Consider the following 12,490-nt stretch of genomic DNA (forward strand, 5'->3'; position numbering starts at 1 on the left):
CTGACAGGACGTCTTCAAGAGTCAGAAGAGCCATTCTGCTACTTCAAGTCCTACACAAGTCCTTGCTCCAGTCCTTTGGAAGGACTCAGTTTCACTTCATGGACACTGTTGTGATGACAACATCTTAGGAAACACCATTTGAATGGGCTATGGCTAAATTGGTTCTTCCTTTCAAAAGCTCTACATCGGCAGTCTACCAGGCACAATTCTTGGGACAGAGGGCAAAATTATGCTGTATGAAAGCCACCCAGGCTTACTTCCAGCTGTTCTCACCTGTTGTCTGAGAACTTCGAGTTGGGTTCTCATGTCCTCAAGGCTGTTTCTGTCACCCTTCTCTGGAGGAGGCCCAAGAACAAGTGAGTGCTGCTTTTTCAACACATCCACAAGGGCCTGCAATGTCAAACAGCAAAATTACTAAACAGAGATTCACTACCTAAAAAAAAAAAATCCTTTAAAATTATTAGAATGATTGCTCTCTAAATAAACAGATTAGAGTGAGTCACAAACTTGTGGGGGGTTTCCTTTCACTTGCAGATGCTTCAATTATATACACTGGATATAAAGCCCATGAATAACATGTATGCATGACTAGGTCCAAATTTTCACAGAATCACAGAATCATCTAGGTTGGAAAGGACCTTGAAGATCATCTAGTCCAACCATTAACCCAGCATTAACAGTTCCCAACTACACCATATCCCTCAGCGCTATGTCAACCCTACTCTTAAACACCTCCAGGGATGGGGACTCCACCACCTCCCTGGGCAGCCCATTCCAACGCCTAACAACCCATTCTGTAAAGAAATACTTCCTAATATCCAGTCTAAACCTTCCCTGGCGCAACTTGAGGCCATTACCTCCTGTCTTATCACTCATTACTTGGTTAAAGAGGCTCATCCCCAGCTCTCTGCAACCTCCTTTCAGGTAGTTGTAGAGGGCGATGAGGTCTCCCCTCAGCCTCCTCTTCTCCAGACTAAACAACCCCAGTTCCCTCAGCCGCTCCTCGTACGACATGTGCTCCAGACCCTTCACCAGCTTCGTTGCCCTTCTCTGGACACGCTCGAGTAATTCAATGTCCTTTTTGTAGTGAGGAGCCCAAAACTGAACACAGTAATCGAGGTGTGGCCTCGCCAGTGCCAAGTACAGGGGTAAGATCACCTCCCTGTCCCTGCTGGCCACGCTATTTCTGATACAAGCCAGGATGCCATTGGCCTTCTTGGCCATCTGGGCACACTGCTGGCTCATGTTCAGCCAGCTGTCAATCAACACCCCCAGGTCCCTCTCTGACTGGCAGCTCTCCAGCCACTCCTCCCCAAGCCTGTAGCACTGCTGGGGGTTGTTGTGGCCCAAGTGCAGCACCCGGCATTTGGCATTATTGAAGCTCCTACAGTTGGCCTTAGCCCATCGCTCCAGCCTGTCCAGGTCTCTCTGCAGAGCCTCCCTACCCTCGAGCAGATCAACACTCCCACCCAGCTTGGTGTCATCTGCAAACTTACTGAGGGTGCACTCGATCCCCTCGTCTAGGTCATCAATAAAGATGTTAAACAGGAGTGGCCCCAAAACCGAGCCCTGGGGGACACCACTCGTGACTGGCCTCCAACTGGATTTAACTCCATTCACCACAACTCTTTGGGCCCAGCCATCCAGCCAGTTTTTTACCCAGCAAAGCGTGCGATCATCCAAGCCTCGAGCAGCCAGTTTTGCCAGGAGAATGCTGTGGGAAACAGTGTCAAAGGCCTTACTGAAGTCGAAGTAAACTACATCCACAGCCTTTCCCTCATCCAATAAGCGGGTCACCCTGTCGTAGAAGGAGATCAGGTTTGTCAAGCAGGACCTGCCTTTCATAAACCCATGCTGACTGGGCCTGATCATCTGGTTGTCCCACATGTGCTGTGTGATGGTACTCTGGATGAGCTGCTCCATCAGCTTCCCGGGTACCGAAGTCAAGCTGACAGGCCTGTAATTTCCTGGATCATCCTTCCGACCCTTCTTATATATGGGTGTCACATTGGCCAGTTTCCAATCTGTCGGGACCTCCCCGGTCAGCCAAGACTGCTGGTAAATGATGGAGAGCGGCTTGGTGAGCACCCCAGCCAGCTCCTTCAGCACCCTTGGGTGTATCCCATCTGGTCCCATAGACTTGTGTGTGTCTACGTGATGCAGTAGGTCACTGACTCTCTCCTGGATTGCGGGGGGGGTCGTTCTCCCAGTCTCTATCATCTGGCTGAGGAGGCTGGATTCCCTCAATACAACTAGTCTTTTATTAAAGACTGAGGCAAAGAAGGCATTAAGTACCTCATCCTTCCCCTCATCACTTGCTACCAAGTTTCCTTCAGCATCTAGCAGGGGATGGAGACTCTCCCTGGTCTTTCTTTTGCTATTGACATACTTATAGAAACATTTCTTGTTATCTTTGATTGCTGAAGCCAGATTAATTTCCAGCTGGGCTTTGGACCTCCTGATTTCTGCCCTGCATAGCCTCACAGCCTCTTTGTAATCACTGTGAGTGGCTAGCCCCTTCCTCCAAAGGCTGTAAACTTTCCTTTTCTCCTTGTGTTGCAGCCAAAGCTCCCTGTTCAGCCAGGGTGGTTTTCTCTGCCGCCTGCTCCTCTTAGAGCACCTGGGGACTGCCATCTCCTGAGCCATAAACACTTCCTTCTTAAAGAGTGCCCATCCTTCCTGGACCCCTATACCCTTCAGGACCATCTCCCAAGGGATCCTGTCAAACAGGTGCCTAAACAAGACAAAGTCAGCCCTTTGGAAGTCCAGGATGTCAGTCCTGCTTAGCCCTTTCCTGGCCTCTCTAAGAATAGAGAACTCTATTATTTCAAAGAGCCCACGCTACATCCATGAATTTGAGACAGTGCTTTTACCTGTAACTATGACCAACATTTACTTATGGAAATCACAGCTGCAAATCTCATTCATAAACACCATTTCCCTGTGCAAGTCAGAATTTGAGAAAACAAAAGACAGGTGTCTGAAGTCAGCTGAGGCCAAAACCAAGCAAACAAAAAAACCAAGAACATAAAAGCAATATTCAAAGATGCCCTAAAAAAATGTGACTACAGTAAAGTCTGACTGAAACTTTTTTTGCACTAAGAGTACAAATTTCTTCAACTGAAACGGAAGTAAACCCTCTGGTTGAGAGAAAGTTATGTAGTCTCTATAGCTTGTCACTAGAGGGAGTTATGAATACACACTAGACTGGTAACGCTCTTACTCTATTTCTCAATTTCTGCCATAGTTCTTTGCAGATTTTGTTATTTTTAACAGTATTAGACAGCTCTCCCTTGGAACAGAATAATTTTTAAAACACTCTTTAATACACCTCTCTGTCTATAATCATACACTACACATACATACATTATTTTACTCTAGAACAAATACCATTCAGTACTTTTAAATGTCTCTCACATAAGATACAGACTCAGCTAACTTCATCCATTTTAGAAAGTTTGATTCCTGCTAATGATCCTCAGCTCTCCCTTGCTGGTCACAGTCTATTCATGCCATAAGGAAAAGAGGGAAGATAATTTGGAGGGGGAAGACGCAGAGGGGGAAGTGGCCAAGCAGAAAAACAGGTATTTAAAGTAACCCAAGGATTAGTATTAATTATCAAAAGGCCAACAAAAAAATAAGAAAAAAATTAGCACTTTCCATGAAGAGAACAGAAGAGAAAAAAGGGAGGCTTTTAATCTGATGAACTACTGTCCCTAAGAATTACACAGAAGAGAAATTGGTATAATAGTGACAAAGTTTATGTGCCATGTCACTACATAAGTAAGGTTGAACATAAACATGGGAGGATGAAAATACAGATAGCTTACCGATTAATCCTCCTTTTGCCCCTTTGAGCCACTTCTAATCTGTTTTAGGTTATGACTTTGCAGTGCTCTAAACAAACAGTAAAACAAATAATAAAGAGTTTCACATTGGCATTTAGATTGGGCATGGATCACCAGCAGCAGCAAGAGTCAGTGAAGTTTGACAATATCGTGGTACGTACGATACGTTCCTTGGCTGACTGCAACCCAGATCCTTTCCCAGGCACGTGGTTTGTTAAGTGTACCGCCGAGGACAAAGATGAGTGAAACGTGCTTTTCTTCTTCTCCCTGCCTATGCAGGATACATCTCAATCTTGCTGACAACCACAGAATCACGAGACTCATTTGGGTGGCAGGGGAACTCTGGAGCTCCAAGTCCTTGCTCAGAGCCCCGCCAGGAAGATCAGGTTGCTCAGGGCCTGTCAACTGAGTACTGAGCACCTCTGAGGAGGGTGATTTCATGGCCTCTCCAGACAGCTACTTCTAATATTTGACCACCCTCAAAACAAAGTGTTTCAGATGCCCTAATTCAAAGATAACTGAGTGCCCTTCTTCCTTCACAACATACAATTTTCCCAGTCATCTGCTGGACCCACTTCTTATATGGCTCTGTCTTCTGTTAAAACTCCTTCACTAAGACGTATCTAACTGATCATGGTCACCCTGATGTTACCAAATGGTAACACACTTTTACAATTTAAGTATGTATATTCATAAGCTGTTGATGCTTCTCCTAATTCTTGAACAAATGACACTATATTGACTATTTTTCTTGCAGCTCACTTCCTAGAATCATATCATGATATAGACATATTAGGCAATTCTTCAGTTTTTTTTATTTGATTGTTTTTTTGAAGATTTTTTTAAACTGCATTTGGAAGCAAAACTGTGAGATCCCATTTTATCATTTCAAATAAAATAAGAAACTGCAGTATGAACAAAGCTGAATTGGTTTAGGGTCATATTAAACCCAGACCAAAATCTTTGAGTAAAGATTGTAAGAGACGTTCTGAGAAGTGCTATAGGTAGGGGGGGTGGGGGTGGAGGTGGGGAGTAAAATTTTGTAATGTTGCTATTAGATCAATAGCAAATTTTTGAGAATTATGTCATTATAGGAGATTTGGGTTCCCAAGTATAAAATGGAGACTAGACACTACTAAAGCTAATACTCAAAGATATAACTGGAGTATTTTTCTTTCAAAATTCCCATCACTCTGAAATGACAAAAGGTGGGACTGTTTTAGAGTCATTTATAGAAGAAATGAAGATATTACTGTTCTACTGGTTTTAAAAAACAACTGCGAATAAAGTGATCATGAGACACTTGAAATTTAAAGTAAATAAGCTATTTTAAATATGTAACTAAGATTGTAATTTCAAATTAGAAAATCTGAGAAATGGCAAAGAACTTCTAGGCACCTTCTATAATTGGTCCTGTATGCAATTTTTTCAGATCATTTGGCTGTTTCTGCTTCATTAAAAGTCAAAGTACAAAAAACCCCAACCAAACAAACCACTCCCCTGTCCCGCAGAAAATCATATCTGAAGGAAGCTGAAAAAATTGTTTAGGAAAATGCTCGAGCGACAGCTAGATGAATAATTTCAAGAAGAAAAATTACAATGCCTTTAGGGACTGGAGAAAGGATTTCATCCAAACAAAAGCTACCACTGTGGCAGTAGCAGGATAGCTAACAGCAAGGAAGATGTACCGACGAGAAAGAACTCACAGCTCACTGAGTTAAACTGATCTTAACTTAATGTGGTGTTAAATAGCATTCATTCAGAAATACTGAGAACTGAAACCTGAAATTGCAAGACAAGGAGCACAGAGGTTTTCTGAATTTTTCAACATCAAAAATGGAACTGTATGACTGAAATATAACTAGCTTGGTTTCCAAAGCTATGAAAAGGGTAAGTGGTTCATGCACCTAGAAACCTCTTAATCTAACCTCAGGAGTGTGTTAGGTTTGGGAGGAAATTTTGAAGAGAATTGCCTTATAGACATAAGAAATGGGATTAAGTCAAGCACTCTTTAACCCGATGTCTTTCATAAAAAAACAGATTTTCTTTTCAGAGGAAATACATTAGAGCTTATTAGTCTATGTTTAAATAACAGTTGAGATGGCACTGCAGCAAAGTTATGAAATAAATCAGAAATTTGGCTTGTACTTGAACTATATGGTGAACAAGGAAACAGCAACAGGAAAGCCAATAATCTTGGGTTATAGTGTTGCAAACTATTACAGCATTGCAACATCCCTTTCATGCTGCAGACATCAAAGTAGTATCAGATCAGACTCCATACTTTGGGTACTCTGGATGACCAGATCAAAGTTGGATGAAGCCAAAAGTAAAAAGGTCAATGTACTTCAAGTAAAAAGGTTAATGTACTTAGAAACAAGTAATAGTATCTTCCATAAACTGAGAACTAAGCAATTTAAAATAACTGAGATGAAAAAACATGCACATTAGTAGGCATAGTTGTATCTTAAAAGACCAACAGAGTTGGGTCAACTTCGCTAAATTGTCCTCCAGTGAAAATGCAATTGCCTTCTGTACCTATAGGGAAAGAGCAAGCCCCCCTGAGAGCAATTGTATTTTCACCAGAGGACAGTTCTGCTTCACACAAGGACTGAAGCAAATCTGTTCAACACTACTACCAGAAGAACAAATGACTATCATCTGGCCAGAATAAATTCAGCCCAACTGAAACAGATGAAAGCATCTAATGAAAGAAGGATTTCCATTCCAGAACAGCCTTCCAACAGAAACACTGTAGAAGGAGCTTAAGTATTTTTAAAGAAAAAGTTGTTTGATTTCAGAGAATTTGTAAGAACTTCAAGTCACTGAACTTGCAATAGCAGAGGACTATACTTAAAAAGGCACAGAGGGTCCCTTCCAGTCTTACATGCATTCATGACACAAGACTTGAAGGACACAAATACACAGAAGATCAGTAAATTACTCATGGGAAAGCGTGTTATATGAAGTTGATGTTTCCTTTAAAAGAATGGTTTATTTACCCATCTGAATTAGTTCCAACCACATCATAAGACAGCAAAATAAAATATTGAAATAAGTCATTTTACAAACAAGACCCTGAATGAAAGTTACCCTGAGGGTTTGAGCAAGTTCTGTCAATGCATTTCAAAAAGAACTAGAGATCATATGGTTTTGTCAGATTTTTTAATATGGCAACATCACTGGTTTGCCTTGACTTTAGCACATCATGGCCCTTTAGCTTGTGTATCACTTAAAAGTTACACAGCAATGGTTACTGCAGTGCATTTCCTCAGGAAGTGTTTGTGGTTCACCATGAAATACAAAATTGTTAGAAAACACCCACTGCTTTATGTGATCTTTTGATTAAACAAAGTTACATTTATTACTTTCCCTTGGTTAAAAAAAAAAACAATCCCATTTAGCTATTTTATGGCAATTTCCTCAATGAGACATATATACACATAAAACTTATATATGTATATAAAAACTAAGACAAGAGTATGTCTTGTGAAGAGAAGCTATTATTCTCAAACACAGAATATATGTAAAACAACAGTTTTTAAACTGTCTGAATTTTTTTTTAATTACAGTGTTTCACTGGATGCATATGGAAGTGTCTTTGTACCATTTCCCTTTTGTTCTAAGGAGTGAGAATGTAGAAAGAGCTTAACACATAGAGAGGTTTCACAGGAGAAGCTGAAGACCCTCTTAACTTTCCTCTTTACAATGCAACCCTACTACCTGCCAAGAGCAGCATGCACAGGTATTAGCTAAAGTAAGTTCTTGCTTGTTTCCCCAGCTCCTGAATGGTGATCATGAGTTTGCTACCATGGACAGGTTGTTCACCCAGGATTGAAAAAATGGGTCGCTGGTAGTGTCACTGCTTGACAACAGAGACCTTAGAATTAAAGGAAGAGATCCTGCTCAGTGTCTCACTCTTGTTCATACCTTATTGAGACGGCTTATTTCACACTCATAGTGTTCTTTCTTTCTGATCATTGAGGCGTTCTTCTGCTTCAGGAGCTTGTTCTCTTCCTTCGTTTCCTGGAGAGCTTCCCTAAGGGCCTTTGTTTCTTTCTGGCATGCAAAAATACAGAGAGTTGCTGCTGAAATGCAGATGGAACCATTTTTCAAGAACAATTTTCAGCGTATCTGCTGTCTGGCAGATGTGCTGCATTTTTGTTGTCCCAAACACAGCTGGGAAGGGAGGCAACAGGAAGGCGGATGGTTAGTAAAACCCAGATATGATAAAGTCTGCTGAATTCATTTTGACCACTCACCATATGATGAGACAGAGACAACATATCAGACTAAATCGCAGCTTTCTACAGCCTGCAGTTGCACAAAGGCATGAGAACGCTGGCAGGCCAAGCAGGTCAGTACCATACAGATGATTATCCCAAACCTGCATTACTCTTATGTACTCATAGTGTAAGGCCGGGTCTAAATGCTGGAGGGGTCCCAGTCATTCCCGGTGTCAGACAACATTAAAGACAAAATCACATCTCAGTACCACATAGCCTGAGGGACTTTTCTGCTACACAAGAGACTGAGGCAGGTCTCAGCCTGCTCAAGAATTACCAAGCTACAAACCAAGGCCTGAAAATCCACTTTCTTTGACCCCATCACAGTTGTTGTTGACTTGAGCTTGACCCTTCCTAGTGCATGTGCCTACATCATTGCCACCCCAGCAAACTACCAGGAAGATGTCCCTACTTGCAACAGGATTTATGCAGTAGTCTTTCAAGATCGTGTTATAGGACGAATTAGGACAGGTTGGCCAAACTTTAAGTTTGATTCTCTTCTCCTATGGCTTTCAGCATGGCTATTTTCAATTTACAGTGAATCAGACCCTGAAGCAAATGGCATTGTGTAAGCTTCTCTCACATGGTAATGCATTCCTCACTGACCCGCTTTTGCCAGACTTAGACCAAAGTTGTTTAACCATATGAAACAAAATGGCCCATTCTACAAAAAAATAGAAAGTATTTCAAATATTCTTCTGCAGCTGCTTTATATGATTAAAAAAATGAGATCCAACAATCACACGCACAGGACACCATATGAAAGCTTTTTTTTCTGTGCAACAGGCATATCTCCATGCAGTCAGCTACTAGGCATCTGTGGTTCAAGCTCACAAGCAGCGCATCACCCATGTGCTGAGCCAGTGGAAAACACTCTTGAGAAACCGTTGCTTACACATGAGGTAGCTTTATTTTCATTTGTTCTAAGTTAGTTGGAACATTCAATTTTCTCCAAAAACTGGGCAAGACTAGCGGGGTATCTCTGCATTAAGTATAGGAACTCACTCTGAAGCTAGCTCAGGCTGGCATGTGCAAGTATGTTTTTAAGATATTAAAGAAAAACAAAACAAAACACTAAAATCCAAATAGGCTTTTAGCTATGCTCTTCTCCTCACCTTTGCCATCATCTTTTCCTATCTCCTAGCACACATTCTTTTTCTTGGAGGCTGACACCTCCAGGAACATGATCATTTATAACTAAAAATTTCCACTTTGTTCAGGCTTTTGAACCATCTGAATTTTTTATGTCTTATTGCTTCTTATTTGACACTGAATCTTAGGTGTTATGGCACCTAGACTTTCCAGTGACTGGGTTGGTCTTTGACTCCTGTCTATGGGTATATAGTCATGCCCAGAGGGGGGGAAAAAAAAAAAAAATTTAAATTGCCCAAACAGTCAGTTTTGCTCCGTGAGCCATGGAGGACATGGAGACAGATAAAGTTCTCAACATTATCATTCTGTGAGAGCCATACTTCCAGATGCATTAAAAAAAAAAAAAAAAAAAAAAGCTCTGTACAACTGCAGCAGCATGTAATCTGTCTCAGGGTTGTTTGGTGCTACTGGTTTTCCTAAATGGCTCAGCAGAGCACCCAGAGAACTGCCACTCTGAGTAAGCAAATTTAAAAGGTATTGTCAGGCTGCTGGACTAGATAAGCAAGTAGAGAACAAACATCTTAGTACTTTGCTCTGGTAATTGTTCTGTACAGCCCATTCCAGCTCCATGGCTATGGGCAGGGTAAGTAAAACATTTTAAAGAGTTGTTACTTTTCAAGAAAAGAAAAAAAATATATACACACATGCATACATAAAACCAAATGCAGGTAATGAGGAATGTTAGTTGCTGCAGGGGAAAAAAAAAAAAACCAACCAACAAAAACAAACCCAACAAAATATAAAGCCCTAAAAATCTAATCTTGGTAGATCTGTCAGCTTGGGCCTCTTCCGCATCTGCTGAACTTTAAAGCAACAAGCCTGCTCACGTGCTTTCAAGCTGAACATATATCTTTATGCATTTTTCTGAATCATCCCTGGGTACTGCTCTTCCTTCATCCTGCCCCGTGGGCAGCATAGGATAACCTGAGTTAGCACAGCTGCCGATATGGGCATTACAATCCTTGTTGCTCATTCAAAAATCTATACTTTCAGGAGTTACCTATGCAAAGGTGTAGATCTCCTGCATTCCTGCATGATATCCAAAAAGTAAAGGAATTCAGCGTAAATAGAAGTACTTACTGGCTGAGTCTACAAATTGTAAAGAATCACTGATCTAAGGCTGCAGTTCCATGTAAGTTAACCTGTCCCCATAAGAGATTTTTGGATTATATTGTTATTTAGTTCGTTATTCATGCATGTAGTAAAAAAAACTGGGAGTGTACTGCTCAAAAATGTAGCTAGGGCTATTTTTCACAGCTATTGTATACTAACGAGCAGGCAGTAAAAACCTTAGTAACGTGAACAGGAAGATGGATTGTCTCGCATCAAATCCACACTTGGAGCAAATATAGGCAGTGATTCAGAAAATACATAACAACATAGTTTGCTTTATAACATGTAAATGGTCTTATTGGTTGGAAATTGAGCATGTACTTAGCTGAGACCATACCTAATGGATAAGCAAGTAAGATGAATGTTCTGCTTATGAAGATAAAAGCTAAGGGCTTTGCATTTCTTTTCCTGTAGCAGCTAACTTCCAGGCTCAGATAAGATGTAAGTGATGAGATTGCCACTTGTTTTCAGCTTTGTTTCACGTTATCAAGTGAATAGAGAAGCCTGACTTCAGGTGTCAGAGCACCATCCAGAAACTCTTACAAGAGTTTATGAAGTGTGTGATACCATGAAGCAGAATGAGAAGAGGAAGCACCACTCTGGTGCTTGGAAAACAGGGCACAAAGTTTTGTGTATACGTTGGGCATACATATGCCAGTCACTCAGGCTGGTGGTTTTACTGTAGTGGGATTTTAGCTTTGGGATCTAACTTTAGATGCGAATGCCTACACAAGAGCCAGGGCCTAAGGAGACCTGAGAGAAGTGCCCAACCACTCTCCGGGTGAGGTGAACACCGCTCTAGAGCAGCTGATCAGCCCGGGTACTTTCAGCCCTAATAACTGCACCAACTACATCGCTAATATTTGCGGGGGAGCCGAGATAGCTAGCACACGTATAAAAGCCTATACTGTCAATACCAAAATCTGGGTGTCTGGAGCTGAACTCATTCCCTCAAGTATTTATTGTCAAACACTTCATATAGCATCTGCAATGACATTCCTATTCCATCTGAAATCACTATAGCATTTTTGTTCACAAAGGAGTTCACCCCAAACTGAACAGCGAGGAAGGAAATCTCTGCAGTATTCATATCAATCTGCTCTTACTCCCCCATGCACACTAACGCTGTGCTCTCTGACAATTTCTATTGAAATGACTCACTCTATATGCATAGTTCTCTGATCAGACAGGAGATCAGCCACTGCCTTGGGGACAATATTCAAGAGCACTCAACACCGCAATCTCATCTCATGGCTGTGCGACAACCCACGCCCTGCCATTCGCGAGAAGAGAAAGAGGAAAGGCAAGACAGCATTCAACACCGAGCACAAACGGGGTAACAGAGTGCACCCTCCTACCGTTTCCTGCAATGGCCTCTCTCTGCCCAGGACTCGTAACCTCTCATCTTCTGGATGCTGTCGATGTCTCTCTTCCTCCAGCTCACTGACTCTCCTCTCTGACATGTCCAGTTTTGCTTTCATTTCTGCCAGCTGAAAAGCAAGTGACAGACCATGGCGGGCTGACTAGGGATCCTCGAAGGTGCCTTCAAATCCTTTCAGCTCTCAGCAGATTGGTGTAAATGAGTGGATCTGGCTGCGTGTAAAGTCCCCAGCCACTGACTTTCCCCTCCCCACCTCCAAGCTCCACTGCTCTGTCTACAGTGGACACTTTTCATGATCCTGGGCAAATTCTCTGTTGGTGTTAACCCAGTTTGGTCTCACACTGCTTTGCTGTCAAAGGACAGCTACCATGGGTCTGTCCCTCCACATGAATTTTCCATTTTAATGCATTTTTTTTTCCTTTTGCAATTTGGACCCCCTCTGCAGTAGTGCACATCCCAGTGATCTAGCCAGAGCCATAAAAAGTCCTATATTAAATGAGGAAGAGCCATTTAAATTCTTCTCTCTCGGGAAAGAATCAAAAAGAAATCCAAGAAATGATCCAGATCTCAGTAAAGCTTACTGGAAAATATTAGACAGAAAATTTTCCTGATAAGCACACAAGATCATTCTGCAACTTCCTTTTCATAGAAGGAAACAGGAGATGAGAAGTGTAGTCAATGAAACAACTTGGTTTTTGGAATACCAGTGA

General features: G+C 41.8%; 1 protein-coding gene across 3 annotated transcripts in view; it reads right to left on the minus strand.

Annotated features, from left to right (window-relative positions):
• The window catches only part of TNIP3 (TNFAIP3 interacting protein 3), a 56,587-nt gene that overhangs the window by 17,694 nt on the left and 26,403 nt on the right, over nt 1-12,490 (minus strand). For 2 of the 3 annotated variants that reach the window (XM_074821489.1, XM_074821490.1), the window contains exons 7-9: nt 11,758-11,889; nt 7,779-7,907; nt 274-390 (exon numbers count right to left, since the gene is read on the minus strand). In XM_074821489.1, coding sequence (XP_074677590.1) covers nt 274-390; nt 7,779-7,907; nt 11,758-11,889 — 378 coding nt within the window. The remainder of the gene's footprint in view (nt 1-273; nt 391-7,778; nt 7,908-11,757; nt 11,890-12,490) is intronic. The other variant, XM_074821491.1, reaches the window with a different exon arrangement.

This window comes from Strix aluco, chromosome 4 (genome assembly GCF_031877795.1).
Source record: "Strix aluco isolate bStrAlu1 chromosome 4, bStrAlu1.hap1, whole genome shotgun sequence".
Taxonomy (NCBI): Eukaryota; Metazoa; Chordata; class Aves; order Strigiformes; family Strigidae; genus Strix; species Strix aluco.